This window comes from Chelmon rostratus, chromosome 14 (genome assembly GCF_017976325.1).
Source record: "Chelmon rostratus isolate fCheRos1 chromosome 14, fCheRos1.pri, whole genome shotgun sequence".
NCBI classification, from domain to species: Eukaryota; Metazoa; Chordata; class Actinopteri; order Chaetodontiformes; family Chaetodontidae; genus Chelmon; species Chelmon rostratus.
The window spans coordinates 25,660,440-25,675,715 of NC_055671.1; the positions used below are offsets into that span (position 1 = coordinate 25,660,440).

General features: G+C 44.1%; 2 protein-coding genes across 2 annotated transcripts; one reads left to right on the forward strand and one right to left on the reverse strand.

The window, feature by feature from the left end:
* Positions 1-385: 385 nt before the first annotated feature.
* sc5d (sterol-C5-desaturase) lies at positions 386-4,912 on the forward strand. The gene is made up of 5 exons (XM_041952619.1): positions 386-408; positions 1,087-1,304; positions 1,909-2,041; positions 2,130-2,230; positions 2,809-4,912. The coding sequence occupies exons 2-5, from the start codon at positions 1,095-1,097 to the stop codon at positions 3,271-3,273; spliced, it is 909 nt and encodes a 302-aa protein (XP_041808553.1). The 5' UTR covers positions 386-408; positions 1,087-1,094; the 3' UTR covers positions 3,274-4,912.
* Positions 4,913-9,300: 4,388 nt separating this feature from the next.
* On the reverse strand, positions 9,301-14,759 carry plekhb1 (pleckstrin homology domain containing B1). Its single transcript, XM_041952495.1, has 6 exons — positions 14,616-14,759; positions 13,198-13,350; positions 11,369-11,471; positions 11,251-11,290; positions 11,062-11,152; positions 9,301-10,954 (listed from the first exon to the last, which is right to left on the reverse strand). The coding sequence occupies exons 1-6, from the start codon at positions 14,650-14,652 to the stop codon at positions 10,821-10,823; spliced, it is 558 nt and encodes a 185-aa protein (XP_041808429.1). The 5' UTR covers positions 14,653-14,759; the 3' UTR covers positions 9,301-10,820.
* Positions 14,760-15,276: the final 517 nt, after the last annotated feature.

Sequence of the window (15,276 nt, forward strand, 5' to 3'; positions counted from 1 at the left end):
GCAGCATATCTTAAATCAAGAATTTACTGCATGTATTTTGCACATCTTGCAGCGGTTTGCACACTGCACGTCTGCACACGTTTTTTAAATGTTACGTTCGTACTTGTGTCTTTGATATTTGACATTTGTTTCGTTTTACTTCTGCGTTCATCTCTGTGATTGGTTCGTCTTCTGCTGTTCTCGCATGAGAATTTCCTCCGATCTGTGTCTCATCCGGACCACCATGAGCAGATCCCCTAATTGACCAATCAGAATTAACAACAACCCTGCCCTGATGAAAAGCTACGCGCTCATTGGATGCCGTCTCCCTGACGTCATAGGTAAGTCAGTACTGATTGGTCGCCTGCCCGCCGGTATCTTAGTGCGCGTCCCTGCAGTGCCGTACCGGAACAGGAGCAACATCAGAAGGTGAGCGTTGTTTAAAATTATATATTTCACTGTATATTAACAAAATGACTCACCTGTTCGCTAATATGACAACTTGGTGCAGCTTCTGGTGTTTTTAATGCAACAAATTGTTCACGTTATCATGACGTTTTGTCACGAAACGTTAACGGTCGATGAAGAAGTTAAATAAATGTGACATCTCGATCATTTCTCATCTGTTTTCACGGATTTTGCGCAGGACTTTCCGTCCGTGCATCAGCTCAGGTTCAGGTGCTTCACACCGTCGGATGAAATCTAATGGAAAGTCGGGATTTGGAAACTTTTCAACCTGTTTCCAGTTTGCAGACAACATCAAACAGACATTCATCGACTCATTATCAGTGCAGAGGCTTCATGTGTGAGAGAAAAGTCCAGAGGTGTTAAAGGAAGCTGTCACAACTCCTGATGTGTTCAAATATCCTCTGCTTTAAAACAGGCTGCAGTGGTTGGAGTACTACCAGTACTCTCTGTGTACTAATACTTTACATAACAGTTACTGAGCACTACAAACTACTGTTCATAATAAGAAGTTATATCACACTATCAGTCATTCGTTTCCAGCTGTTTCACACCTGTTCAGTCCTGGAAATGCACTGTGCTTGGCGTCTTTTTATAACGTGTCCTTACCTGATGTTTTAATTTCTCTTTGTGTCTCTGCAGATTCAAACATGGATCTTGTGCTGAACGTTGCCGATTATTACGTCCTCACCCCGTACGTGTACCCCGCATCCTGGCCTGAGGACGGTGCCCTGAGGCAGATCATCAGCCTGCTGGTGCTGACGAACCTCGGGGCTGCAGTCCTGTACCTGGGCCTGGGAGCCATCAGCTACTACTTTATCTTTGACCACAATCTGAAGAAACACCCACACTTCTTAGAGGTAGAAAGCCTGTGTCTCATTTTGTGAATGGCTGAGTAATAAACTCATTGTTGGTACATCTAAACGTAAAGCAATCAACTGAACTGAACTTTGCCTCGACAAGAGGTGAACACATGTATCAGAACACCTGCTGAATAAAATACAAACTACTGCAGTTATGTAATGAATACCACCTTTCTGCAGCTGAGGAGTTGACACCAACAGGCAGGAACACAAAGGTGCACAGCCGTCAGATTCAGTTCTGATCACCACGTGATGTCTGTGTTGAAACCAGCTGTTATTTACAGGGTTCGTTCAAAGTCTCAAAAGTTTGGAAAAAGCTTTGTTTTAACTGTTTTCAAGGTAAGGAATATGCTTGAATAAACAAAGTGGCAAGATACATTGATTACAATTTAGATGTGATGGAAAAGCTTTGAAAGCCTGGAAAATCTTTGGTTTAGGTGCCTTGAAAGTACTTGAATTGAATTATACTCTAGTGAAGCTATAAGAACCCTATGATTGTCACAGAAATCCTTTTGTATCCCCTTTGTATCTGTCTGTGTTCATTCTGTCTCATTTATTTACTCAATTGTTTGAAATGTCGATTTTGACTTTTCCTCCTCAGAATCAGGTTCAGAGGGAGATCCAGTATGCAATGACCTCTCTTCCCTGGATCAGCATTCCCACAGTGGCCTTGTTTTTCGCTGAAGTTCGAGGTTACAGCAAACTGTACGACAGCGTCAGTGAATCTCCGCTGGGTACGTTGAGGAATGTTCTGACCAGCGGTCAGTCGTTGTGCCGTCAGGCTGGAAGGTGTTAGAGGTGACGCGGTCTCTGTGCTTTCAGGTTGGCCGGGACTCTTCCTGAGTATGATCTCCTTCCTGTTTTTCACTGACATGTGCATCTACTGGATTCATCGGTTCCTGCATCATAAGCTTATTTACAAGGTGAGAACAATTGTGGTTCTTGTTTGAACTCATTACATTTACCATTCTCTCTCTTTGAAATGCTATGCAACACATTTCAACATCAACACTTCATTATTTTGACACAGTATAATTGCTGGAACATAGATTTTGGTCCAAATCTGCCAATTTGATGATCAATCTGATTATTTTATATTCTTTCATTGTTGAAAAGATATTTTCTCGCGGTCTCTCATCATGTGGATAATGTAATACCAACCGTAAAATACATAAAAATATTATTTTCTGAGCTGTTATCGAAGTCAGTAGTTCCAGTTGAGAGACCTGATATCATCATGGAGGAAGCAGAGTTCGTCTGCATTCTCTCCAGAAAGGCAGCTCGTTGTGTACGATCTCGACCTCGCTGAACACTCGTGTGGCTGCGCCGCCATCGCCCACCATCATGGCCGAGTTCCGCAGAAGTTTCGTTTGTGAAAAATTCTGTTGGCGCTGTCGACCATAAATAAAGGGAATTCATGCAGAAGCCAGATTGATGGAGATTTTTAGAGAAAGCAGTCACTGTCTCTCTTTGACCTCCGTGTTCGCTCTGTCCCTAACAGCTGTTTCACAAACCACACCACTTATGGAAGATCCCAACGCCATTTGCCAGCCATGCCTTTCATCCAGTAGACGGCTTCATGCAGGGACTCCCGTACCACATCTATCCCTTCCTCTTCCCCCTCCACAAGCTGCTTTACTTGGCCCTGTACATTTTTGTCAACATTTGGACCATCTCCATCCACGACGGTGACTATCGCGTCCCCGACACTCTGACGAGTTTCATCAACGGCTCCGCTCACCACACCGACCACCACCTCTTCTTCGACTACAATTACGGCCAATACTTCACCCTGTGGGACCGCGTGGGAGGCTCCTACAGGCACCCATCGGCTCTGATGGGCAAGGGTCCCCACGATCAGATCCGGAAACTTCAAGCAGAGGGTAAGCTCGGAGGCGACAGAGTGAAGGCTAAAGGGCAGGTGAATGGACATGTTCAGAGGGAAGTCACCTGTAAGGAGGAGTAACTGTCGGGACGAAATGATGACTAATTGCTGAAAGTGAAACTATTTTTGTAAAGACAATCTGCTGCATCCACTCTGTTAGAAAACATATCAGAGCACAGTTTGAGTTCTTTTACTCTATTTGCCAAATAGACTGTTGTGAGGGTAATTGATATCATAGTCATAAAGGTCAATTTGACTGAATATTGAACAAGCAATTCATCTTTGTAAGATCAGACTGAATCTGAAAAATGATAAAAGGGAACATTCTGGTGTTTTTCGAGAAACATCAAAATTGTGGACATTTGTGGTCCACCTTTGTTTCAGATATATTGATGCAAGCAGCACAAGCCTCTTAACGCTTTCCATAGAAACTTCAGTTTTGCATAATTAATGTCAAACACCTAAGTCTGACTGAAAGTAAACACAGAAATTAGTCCCCTTCATCAGCATGTGTAGCCAACTACATAGAGTTCTATTTCATCCTTTCTGACCGCCAGAGGCGGTGCTTTAAGCACTGAATGACTTCGTCTCGCACATGTGCAGGTCGAGAAGTAATACCAACAAAGTCACCTGTGAGTGACCCCCGGACGACCTCGGACAGGCTATAACTTCCGGTGTCATCAGGGGATCTGTTCCTTTTTTCTTGTCGCTTTGCAGGTGTACTACGGCCGTAGCATTCCTAACCCTAACCCTTGGCGAAACGTGTTAGCGAGCTTCATGCCCTGTCGATCAGCAGTTCTTGCCTATGGTGGATCTCAGACAGTTCAGGGGTCACCTTATGGCCAAATCCTGCATTCTTGCCTATGGTTTTGTCAAACTTGCACTTTAATCAGCCAATCCAGCTGGCTTGGTTTGACCCGCCAGTAGGGGAAGGGGATGAGAAGTCGGTGCTGTTGTGTCCTGTGCGGGCTCTGAGAGCCAGTGGACTGTACTGTGGGTATACGACAGTCGGACCAGCTTTTTGTGTGCTTTGGCGGTCCAAAGAAAGGTTGTCCTCTCTCCAAACAGCGTCTGGCTCACTGGATCGTGGAAGTCATTTGTCACACATATAAGACGGGTGGTCGTCCCCTGCCATCTGGCATGAGATGCCACTCTGTGAGAAGCGTCTCCACATCATGTGCTGTACTGAGAGGAGTGCCTCTGGAGGCAATATATGCCACAGCCTCATGGGCGTCATCAAGCACCTTTGCAAGGTTCTATCGAGTAAACATTGCCTCTCCTCACCCACTGGGTGTGGTCCTCCTACAAAGTTCTTCTGCTTCCAGTCAATGAGGTCTGTATTTTGGATTCCTCGTGACTTTGTTGGTATTGGTCATCAAGTGCTTAAAGCACCGCCTCTGGCGTCAGGAAGGATGAAATAGAACGATAGTTACGCATGTAACTACGGTTCTATGAATCCTGGATGACTGCCAGAGCGTTCAGTCACTCAGAATCCTTGTGGTTTTGCAATAAGATTCTGCAGGAACAGATCCCCTGACGACACCGGAAGTTATAGCCTGTCCGAGGTTCGTCAGGGGGTCACTCACAGGTGACTTTGTTGGTATTACTTCTCGACCTGCGTCTTTCAGTACTTAAAGATTCAAGATTCAAGAGTCTTTATTGTCATTGCACATGTCAATGAAATTTTCGTTGCAACCCCCATGTTAGATGGTAAGAAAGATAAGACTAGAAAGAGTGAATAAAATTAAGATAACTACAATAAAATAAAATAAACCAACATGCAATAAAAAAAAAATATTCGTGAAGCAATTAAAAATATAACAGAATGAAAATATACTTAGGCAATAAAATATACTAAACAATAAACAATAAAATATGGAAGTGAAATGTGCAAACAGAATAAAATATACAAGCAGAATAAAATATAAAATATACACAGTGAAATGTACCGACAGAATAAAATATGCCAATGAAACTGAAATGTGCTGATATACTAAAATGTATATAATTATAGTATATGTGTGTACATAAAAGTCAAGTACACAGAAGGTGCAGGTGGAGGTAGAGGTGTAGGTGTAGGTGTAAAGTGCGGTGTGCAGTGTTCACAGTTCACACAGTCTCTCACTGCAGTGAGGGGCTGCTGGGGGTGATAGCTCTAACAGCTCTGGGGAAGAAGCTGTCCCTCAGTCTGTTAGTGGTGGTGCGGATGTTCCTGTACCGCTTTCCTGATGGAAGCGGTACAAACAGTCTGTGGCCCGGGTGGCTGGGGTCCGTGGCGATGGATCTCGCCCTCTTTCTGACCCGACCTTCATATATAGAGTCTAGGACAGGGAGGGGGCAGCCCACGATGCCCTGTGCAGTTTTAACCACCCGTGCCAGTTGTTTCCTCTCCTGTGCCGTGCAGCTGCCATACCACACTGTCACACTGAGGCAGAGGATGCTTTCAATTGTGGCCCTGTAGAAGTTAACGAGCAACCGAGAGGAGAGTCCAGCCCGTTTCAGCTTCCTGAGGAAGAAGAGCCTTTGTTGTGCCTTCTTCACCAGGCGGGAGGTGTTCATGGACCAGGAGAGGTCAGATGTGATGTGGAGGCCCAGGAACCTGATGTTGTCCACACGCTCCACCACTTCTCCGTCCATGAGGAGGGGGGCGTGATCCGTCTTCCTGGACCTCCTGAAGTCCACAATGACCTCCTTGGTTTTCCCTGTGTTCAGCACCAGGTTGTTGGCTGAACACCACTGGGTGAGCTGGTGTATCTCCTCTCTGTAGTGGGTCTCGTTGTTATCTGAGATGAGACCCACTACTGTAGTGTCGTCCGCAAACTTCACGACTGTGTTGGTGGGGTGGATGGCAGCACAGTCGTGAGTAAACAGGGTGAAGAGGGCTGGGCTGAGCACACAACCCTGTGGCGTGCCCGTGCTGAGGACCAGAGGGGATGATGTGATGTTCCCTATTCTCACCACCTGAGGCCTGTTGGTGAGAAAGTCTCTGATCCAGTGGCACAGAGACGCAGGCAGACCCACCGTGTGTAGCTTCAGCGCCAGCTTGTCTGGGATGACGGTGTTAAAAGCTGAGCTAAAGTCTACAAATAGCATCCTGACGTAGGTGTTGGGCTGCTGCAGGTGGGTCAGGGCTGTGTGCAGGGTGATGGAGACAGCATCCTCTGTGGACCGATTCCCTCTGTAAGCAAACTGAAGGCTGTCTAGGTCCGAGGGGATGAAGTCTCTGATGTACCTGAGAATAATCCGCTCAAAGCACTTCATGATTACCGGGGTCAGTGCAACAGGCCGGTAGTCATTCAGGCAGGTGATGGATGTCTTCTTCGGTACCGGAATGATGGTGGAGGACTTGAGGCACTCAGGAACCGTGGACAGCTGCAGGGACAGGTTGAAAATGTCCAGGAACACTCCTGCTAGCTGGTCAGCGCATGTCCTCAAAGTCTTGCCTGACACCTTATCCGGTCCTGCAGCTCTGCGGGTGTTGATCCTCCTCAGGGTGGATGACACCTGGTGCTGCTGCAGGACGAGGGGCTGGTGCTGCTCCTCCAGCCGGGGTAGGTGTGTGACTTCTCTGCTGCCTGATGTGTCGAAGCGGGCAAAGAAGCTGTTCAAGGTGTCAGGCAGGGCGGGGTCGTGGCTGGTGAGCTGAGTGTTCGGCTTGTAGTCCGTTATGGTTCTGATGCCTCTCCACATGCTCTGTGGGTTGTTGTTCTTGAAGTGATCTTCAATTTTGTTTTTGTACTGGAGCTTGGCCTGCTTGATTCCTTTCTTCAGCTCTGCTCGAGCCCTGCTATAAGCCAGCCTGTCTCCAGATCGGTAGGCAGTATCCCGGGCTTTCAGCAGGGACCGCACTGTGCTGTCCAGCCATGGTTTCTGGTTGGGAAACACTGTGATGGTCTTAACAGGGAGGACAGCATCAGTGCAGAACTGAACATAAGACAATACAGATGATGTGTACTCCTCAAGGTCTGCCTCTTCTCTGAACACAGTCCAGTCTGTCAGTTCGAAGCAGTCCTGAAGTGCAGAGGAGGCCTCCTCAGTCCATATCTGTACTGTCCTGGTGGTCGGCTTTGTTCTGCAGGCCAGAGGCTTGTAGGCAGGAATGAGTTTCACGGAGATGTGGTCTGACATGCCCAGGTGTGGAGCTGCTACAGCCTTGTAAGCAGCAGGGATGTTGCAGTAAACTTGATCCAAAATGTTACTGTCTCTGGTAGGAAACTTTATGTACTTATGAAATTTGGGAAACACCGCCTTCAGTTCAACGTGATTAAAGTCCCCCGCCACAATCACGGCCGCCTCCGGGTTGTCGTTCATCTGCCCGCTGATCAGGCAGTACAGCTCCTCTAATGCTAACTTAGCATTAGCCCGCGGTGGGATGTAAGCGGCCACAATAACAATGGACGAGAGTTCTCTAACCAGCTTGAACGGTTGGCATTTCACCGCCAGGTATTCCAAATCAGGAGAGCAGAACGTGCTGACGGTGCGTGTGGCTGTACACCAGGCATTGTGTACATACAGCGCCAAGCCTCCGCCTCTGCTCTTACCTGAAGCTGCAGTCCTGTCCGCCCGGAACAGAGAGCGCCCCGCTATCTCCACCGCTGCGTCCGGGATGTTGTCGTCCAGCCAGGTCTCTGTGACAACGGTAACACAGCTGTCCATCCGATGAGAGACTATCCTTAGACGGACCTCGTCGATTTTGTTGGTGAGAGACCTGGCGTTGGTGAGGAAGAGACTGGGGAGAGCCGGTCTGTGAGGGTTAGCTTGTAGCCTAGCACGCACGCCGGCTCTCTTGCCCCGCTTTTGTTTACGGTGCCTCCTCCGTCTCCTTGGCAGCAGTGGGGGGATGGTGGTGGGCTCTGGGGTCCGTAGCAGCTCCGGTGGAATAAAGTCCAGTTTAGGGCGTGTGTGAAGTCCGAACTGTACTCCAAAGTTCCACAGTTCAGACCTGCTGTACTGTGTCAGAGCTTCCAGAAGAGAAGTAAAAGTGGAAACGAGTAAAAACAAACAAACAAAAACGTAAACACGGGAGCTACGAGCCGCTGCGTCCGCGCGCGCCGCCATCTTGGAACAACATTCCAAGCACCGCCTCTGGGGTCATCCAGGATTCATAGAACCGCAGTTACATGCGTAACTGTCGATTTATTTACAGGGCAACCAGCAGGCTGAGACCCAGGTTGAAAATTACCATAATATTCCTTTAAGACTCCTGCAGAGAGGTTGTGCCTTCTGGTACTAGATATGGCACTTGTATAGGGATACAAGGTTATTTTACCAGGAAAATTAACCATAGCAAGAGCAGGAAAGACAAACAGCAATGAGAGTAAATAGTTTTCATGCTCTAGAAGTCAAACAGACATTGGTGCCACAGGATTTATTACCTGGAAACACAGCTCCTCTGAGCTCTGGAGTGTGATGACTCACATATTCATCTTAAAATAATTTCTGAAGCAGTTTAACTCACATTAGACTCAGACTGGCTTATCTTAGTAGAGCGACCTTTGTGCAATAAATCTCCTCTATTTTTCTCTGAAGAAGTTCATCAAGTTTCTTGTCTCTGTGTTTTTAAATTCTACAGCGTTCTTCATGCACAGTAATACAGATTATAAGGACAAGAATGACATTTGTTCACTTACTAAAATTACTCTGTGGTTTGGTTCTGTATTCCTACAACGAAAACTAGAACAATGTATTCAGTTAAATCTTGACCTTTGAAATAGTAGTTTGGCCAAAAAAAAAAAAATCTTAACTCTTAACTCTTTGGTCCACTTACTGGCTTTTCCCTCAGCTTTTAGCCATATCACAGCCTTCATCAGCCAATGTGGCCTGTGCAGTTAAGGCTACAGGCCTGTAATAGCAGTGAGGGCGCGTGTGTGGCAAGAGATCTATCTCTTTGACAACATGCTCCATTCACTGATGAAGACCTCGGAATATAGTTGAAAGCTCAGGAAAAAGCTAGTCAGGACTGTTTTATCAAAGTAAGGATAATGTAGAACGGCTGTATTCTCATTTGGAAAGTCTGTGTAACTGACTTTAAAGCTGGAACCCTTTACTGTTCCAACAGCCCACCTGAGGGCTGCAGATGAATTTATTGTTGTTTATTGTTTTTCCCAGCTATTGAAACAAGCACTACATTCACATTTAAACTCATATTACGCACAGTTAGAAATCTAAGATTGTTTTGAATCCACTGATGCAAAGCATTTCAAGATAAAATCACAACAGGAGGCTCAATAAACGCCAACAGCAGACAAACAACCATTTTTTAAATGAGGGAACATTGAGGCAACATGCTGGTCATGTCTCTCAGTGATTCACAGATCAATAACACTCTGACAAAAGCGGTCTGGAAACATTCACAAAGGTCCAGAAGATCCACTGCAGTAAAAATATTTAGTCCAGAACATGATAATAATCCACAGAAAGATGCTCCTTTCGGATTAGCAGCCAATGTGCTTGTCTTCCGCTTGTCTTCTGTGCTTTCACTGTTTCACCTTCAGACTACTGTCATCCGTCTCCAGTTACTCTGTGGAGTCTCAGCTTTCAAATGACACCTTAGTTGACCAATCATGATCTTCCATGTGAAGCCTAGCAACCAGACAGTCAATAACTTTCAAAGTTAAACAAGACCTCCTTTTCTTCTGTGTGAAGATTTAAGCCAATCACAAACGATTTTGCAGATGACTGACGTTTCAATTAGCTAATGAAATTCTGAGCACACTGATCTGCCACTACTGTTATAAACAGCAATAAATGACCTCAATATAAGGATATATAGCCCAAATATACATATAGATACTTTAAATTAAACCTTTAAAAAAACTTTTTTTGGACAATGACTAGATATACCGTTTCGTGCTGTGGTCCCATTGTGTTTTCCAGCTAATAGGGCCCAGGTATATTCATCTGCAGGTATCTATTTGCAAAAATAAATAAATAATTCAGGTGGAAGAAAAAACTTTCAACTTCAGTGTGTTCAAACTTGTATTACTCATTGCCAGAAGCACTTACAGGGTTTTTGACTGCAGGGGATAGAAGTGTTGCCTTTCAAAAGAGACCAGAATACATGTACTTCATTGGTTCTAGAACAGCCTTCAGTTCACTTTGGGTCTGTGTTGGAGAGGTGGTTTAGGCTCTTTTTTACTGGACTGGTGTTAAAATTATTACTGTAGCACTCAAGGGGTCAGCAGCACCTCAGTTCCCTCCTCCATGACTGGTTGTGTATGAATTGTTTGTTTTATGCAGACAACCAATGATTTTAGATCATATTTCTAATTATATTTAAGTCATCAGTTTATTTTCTCATGCAGGCTACACATTTTACAAACTATACTCAAGCTTTGCAACGTGTAAAATTCAGGCAGTACATTAAAGAACGTTCAGATACAAAACTGACTTCCTGACGTTTGCAAATGCTCATGAGTAGATTCAGTGTGTTGTATATACAAGCAGGAAAATAACAAAGAGGAGCATCCAAAGCGCAGACGAGACAAAAAGAGAAGAACCAGAGGAGCAGCTGTTTGTTACAGCAGACGTGATTTCAAAGAGGTGATATAAAGACCATTTCTACTCATGATGTCAGGCCTCTGCCCACAGACAGACTGTGTGCAGTGTTGTCATGTCTGTGCTGGAGATCAGCAGAAAAGGAAGGGCATCCAGAGGAAGGATCGCATGGCCGTCCCTGCCGCCATGCCTGCCAGTAATCCCAGTGCTACATGCTCCATCAGTCCATCAAACGGGTCCCTCTGAACGATCACCTGGTGGGTTCCTTAGAGAAAAGACACGGGTGTTTATGGTCAGCTTGTTTGTTTTTAACATGTTGAATCCAAGTGGAAGCTTCACATGTGCTTTGAGTTTTCTTTTGTGTTAACACACCTGGTCCAGCTCCAGGTGTGATGTAGACAGTGTGGTAGCTGTTGATGGGGACAGCCTGGTAGGAGTCATCATATGGGTCGTATGTGAACACCTGCAGGAAGAAAACACCATTTTCAGCACTGAGGTGGAAACTCCGGTGAGAGTGAACCGATGGTGTTTCAGCTCTGACACAGAACATGGATCACTCACCGGGTTCCTCCTGGTCTCCAGCAGAGTCAGTTTCCAGGCTCTGAGACAGACGTGAACAGCAATGAGGACTGATGGGTCGTTGTAAAGAGGCCAGTGAGAGTGCAGCGAAGGTACTTACATGGATTCATCCTCACTGTTAGCACACAGGTTGACCGATGAGCCGTCTCTGAGCTGGACCACGATGCGATTCTCTCTGGGGTTGCTCTCCGGTGGAGTCACGTCTGCAGCACACAGGTTAAAGAAGTCATTCACCTGAAAGCTAGCATCATTAGCATAGATGTTTTCTAGTCCTGGAAGTCTCTAAGAAGGTTTATGGATGTTCTGATAACTGAGCTGAAAGGTCTCTGCTTTATTCTTGTATTTGTGAGAATATCACAATATTTCATGCATCAGATTTGACAGTCAGGGTGTTCTTCTTCCTCTTTAGGAATGAAAGAAATAACTGAATAAAAAGGGTTCTTATGTGAAAGAGCAGTATGAGTGCAGATGAGAAATTGTTTTTTCTGTCGTCAGTTCTCTGCTTGCATTGCATTGTGGGTGAATAGTGAGCATCGACAGCACACTCAAAAATCTGTTTTTTAATATGATTTTGGTATAACTTGTTCAGCCACTTCTTCCATGTGAACACACACACTCAGCCTGCTTACACTAACTGGGAATTACTGGGAGGAACTGGGACGGAGCTCTAGTGACCCCTGCAGGACAGCTGCCTGCACTGCTCTGCCTGTGAGACTTCAGCAGCTGACAAAGCACATTGTTGTTCAAGTCTTGGTTTTCTCCAAACTGAAACCCGCTCAGTCCATCATACATGGCAGCAACACTGTTCAGCTCCTGATGGTCAGTTCTTGTTGAGGCTCAGTTCAGCTGTTGATGGACAGTATCGAATAACTTCAGGTGGGGTTTCATTTAGGTTTGCAGCGTATGAAAATTTATGGTTAGCATACCATGTACATTTGTTTATCTGTGTATTGAATTTTCCCTTTAAAAAAAGACATATTTGAAGTTTCACATCATAGTTTGTGAAATTATAGTTCGACTAAAATCCCTTCTGATTTCATTCCTTTGAGGATTATTGTAACTGATAACAACAACAACAATAACAACAACAACAACAATAATAATAATAACAATAATAATAATAATAATAATAATAAATACAGTGACTGGGTAGTATCTTATACCAAACTGTGATATTTTGTGAAAATCTCATTCTGTTGTAACTTCCATCATTATTTGATCTTAATGTTTCTGTTGTTGGAATTTTAAAAAAAAGTTAGTGAAGGTTTTGCGTCTGTTTCATTGCTCTGAACATTAAATTGATCATGTTGTTCTTGTAAATATTGGCCATATTGTGATCTATATCAGTATTATAAACATTAATTTGCGAATGACTATTAAGATTATTGAGACTGTTCCCTCTGACACGTGATGTTATTTCAGCAGCAGAGCATTTAATCAATTATTGACATTGTTGTTGATTCATTTTGAGTTGATCAATTAATCTACAAATGTTTTTTTCACCTTTTTCATTTTCTGAACAGTTTTGGTATTTTTGGAAACTTTGTGGAAAGTGAAAATGTGGCAACAAAGGTAAAAAAAAAATGTAAGAATTTAATTCAATCAACGTCACAAAGTTTTTATGGGGAACATTTTGGCACATTTTGGTTTCTGTCGACCACACAAAGTCCAGTAGTCTCTCTCTTCGAGCTCTGATTTTGGTCTCCACCACCTCCAGAGGAAAATGTCTGGCTCTTCACCTGCTAAATGCTCCACTACATCACCAGCTAGTCGCCAACGGTGTCAGCCGTTTGGTGCAAAGAGTTCTTCAGTCTGTTACTACAGGTGACCCCTTCCACGTCATCATTCTCGTGACGTGACGTTTGTGTGTTTCTTCATTGAATGACTGAATGATTGAATGATTGAATGATTGCCGGCTGCGTGCTTTACCTCCACATTCCAGGCCAGACTTCACATCTACACATGCCGTCTTGAGGCTGACGCGATGCTGCAGCTCTCGCCTGCTGTCGGTCTTGTAGAAGCAGAGACTCCCATCAATCCAAAGGTCGCACCAGTTTAACTTCCAGCGCTTCAGGACAGAAGCTGGAGAGGAGACACGGCACAGTGTGACGTTAGTGTTCGTCCCTCAAACTGAACCCTCATGGAGCTCAGATTCAGGGCTGCTGAGTAACTGCTGAGTCAGCGCTGTGATCTCTGACCTGCATGTGTGTGTTCTGTGTTTGTCTTGTCCTGTTTTTCAGTCTGTTTTCCAGCAGTTACATCCTCGCTGACTGTCCTCGCTAAGCCACTTAAAGACATGGCCGGGGACAATTAATGGGATTATAAGTTACAAAGAGTGGAGTTTCATAACAGGCGGTTTTCATCCAGAAGAGGCTCAGTAAACCTGTTTGAACTGAAATATATGTCAAACTGTAGTAGATGAATGCTGAAGTCACACCAGAGAGCAAGAGGCAAGTTTATTTTTCAACTGTTAAATGTGGTTAAACAAAAATAGAAAGATAATTAAGGGACTCTTCTCGAAATGTTTGTCACTGGTTTATTTAAAAGACTCATATATCGACATCTGCCTCCAAAATCTGATCGTTCTGTCACTGGAAAATCAAATGTCTGATTCCTGCCACGGCCTTCGTGTTCGTCTTTGTCTTTATTTTGTTGGGTTTTAAAAAGAGAACGTCTTCAAACGCAAAGACAAACTTTCATCCAGCAGCTCGCCAGCAGTGTTACTGTTTGAGCTTTACAGAAAGATGCAGTCACCTTGGATTAAAATGTTTGTTTTGGTGTTAAATGTATGATTATTACTGTGTATATTTTATTCTGCTTGTATATTTTATTCTGTTTGCACATTTCACTTCCATATTTTATTGTTTATTGTTTAGTATATTTTATTGCCTTAGTATATTTTCATTCTGTTATATTTTTAATTGCTTTATGAATATTTTTACTGCATGTTTATTTCATTTTATTGTAGTTATCTTAATTTTATTCTTTCTAATCTTCTTATCTTTCTTACTATCTGTTCCTAACATGGGGGTTACAATGCAATGAAAATTTCATTGACATTGAATTATTATACAATCTTGAATTATTCCTTTATTGTTAGAATAAACTGTCTGTTTTTTCAGATGCACTGACTGGTTTTCTGTGGCTGTTCGGGCTTTTCTGTCACTTCAAACTGCAGCTAACGATGATTTTCATCCTCAAAAAAATCCTGCAGGTTTTTATTTGACAAATTCATTAAAAGGATCATTTAGAATGAAAATTGTTGCCAGCACTAATCTAAATAAACCAGATAATGAATGTGTGCTTGTTGTCATAGCAGCCAAAGCTGCAGTCATGACTCTACTCACTCTGTCTCCACAGCCAGCCTGACCTCAGGAGCGCCATGTGTCTCGCTGTGGTCCCAGTTGGTTTAATGATAATAATCCAGTTGAATCAAAAAGAGAAATTTAAATTTTCTGGTTTAACCTCCTCTGCTTCAGTCAGATCCAGAGACAGTGAGGTCCAGCAGATTAATCTGGCTCTGGTCAGGACTAAGACTGACTCACAGGATCATTCTGGATTAACTGAATGTTGGGCCACACCCTCTCTTCTCCTCTTCCTCACTCTTTCTAGACTGATTTCTCCTCCTGACTCTCACACTGTCTCATACCTGTTATATTGTTGCTCAGGTCAGAAACTAACATCATGTGAGCGCAGCCTCGTCCACTCATGAGCATGTTTTCACGAGTTAATCCCAGCACTGAAATAACATGAGGATTAGCCGAATTGTAACAGTTCCCAGGTCAGTTATGAGAGTCTTCCCAGGATGACTAGTGACATCACTTCCTGTTATAGGTTCCAGAAAACGCTGGTCTCCTGTATGTCAGCTGATTATGTCCTGACAGCAGTGTTTTAAATCAGAATCAGTGTTTTCTTACAGCTACAATCACTGTCTGCAGTGCCTCACCTGCGAGGTCTCTCATGTGATCACACACCTGCTGTCACATATTTAGATTTTCACCTGCCTGC

Bases quoted from the DNA above. Each gene is read 5' to 3' on its own strand.
- sc5d (XM_041952619.1), top strand. From the start codon at position 1,095: ATGGATCTTGTGCTGAACGTTGCCGATTATTACGTCCTCACCCCGTAC. The intron at 1,305-1,908 runs GTAGAAAGCCTG...TTTCCTCCTCAG, and splicing joins AACACCCACACTTCTTAGAG to AATCAGGTTCAGAGGGAGAT. The intron at 2,231-2,808 runs GTGAGAACAATT...TGTCCCTAACAG, and splicing joins ATCATAAGCTTATTTACAAG to CTGTTTCACAAACCACACCA.
- plekhb1 (XM_041952495.1), bottom strand. From the start codon at position 14,652: ATGGCGCTCCTGAGGTCAGGCTGGCTGTGGAGACAGA. The intron at 11,291-11,368 runs GTAAGTACCTTC...CGTCTGTCTCAG, and splicing joins AACAGTGAGGATGAATCCAT to AGCCTGGAAACTGACTCTGC. The intron at 10,955-11,061 runs GTGTGTTAACAC...CTTTTCTCTAAG, and splicing joins CACACCTGGAGCTGGACCAG to GAACCCACCAGGTGATCGTT.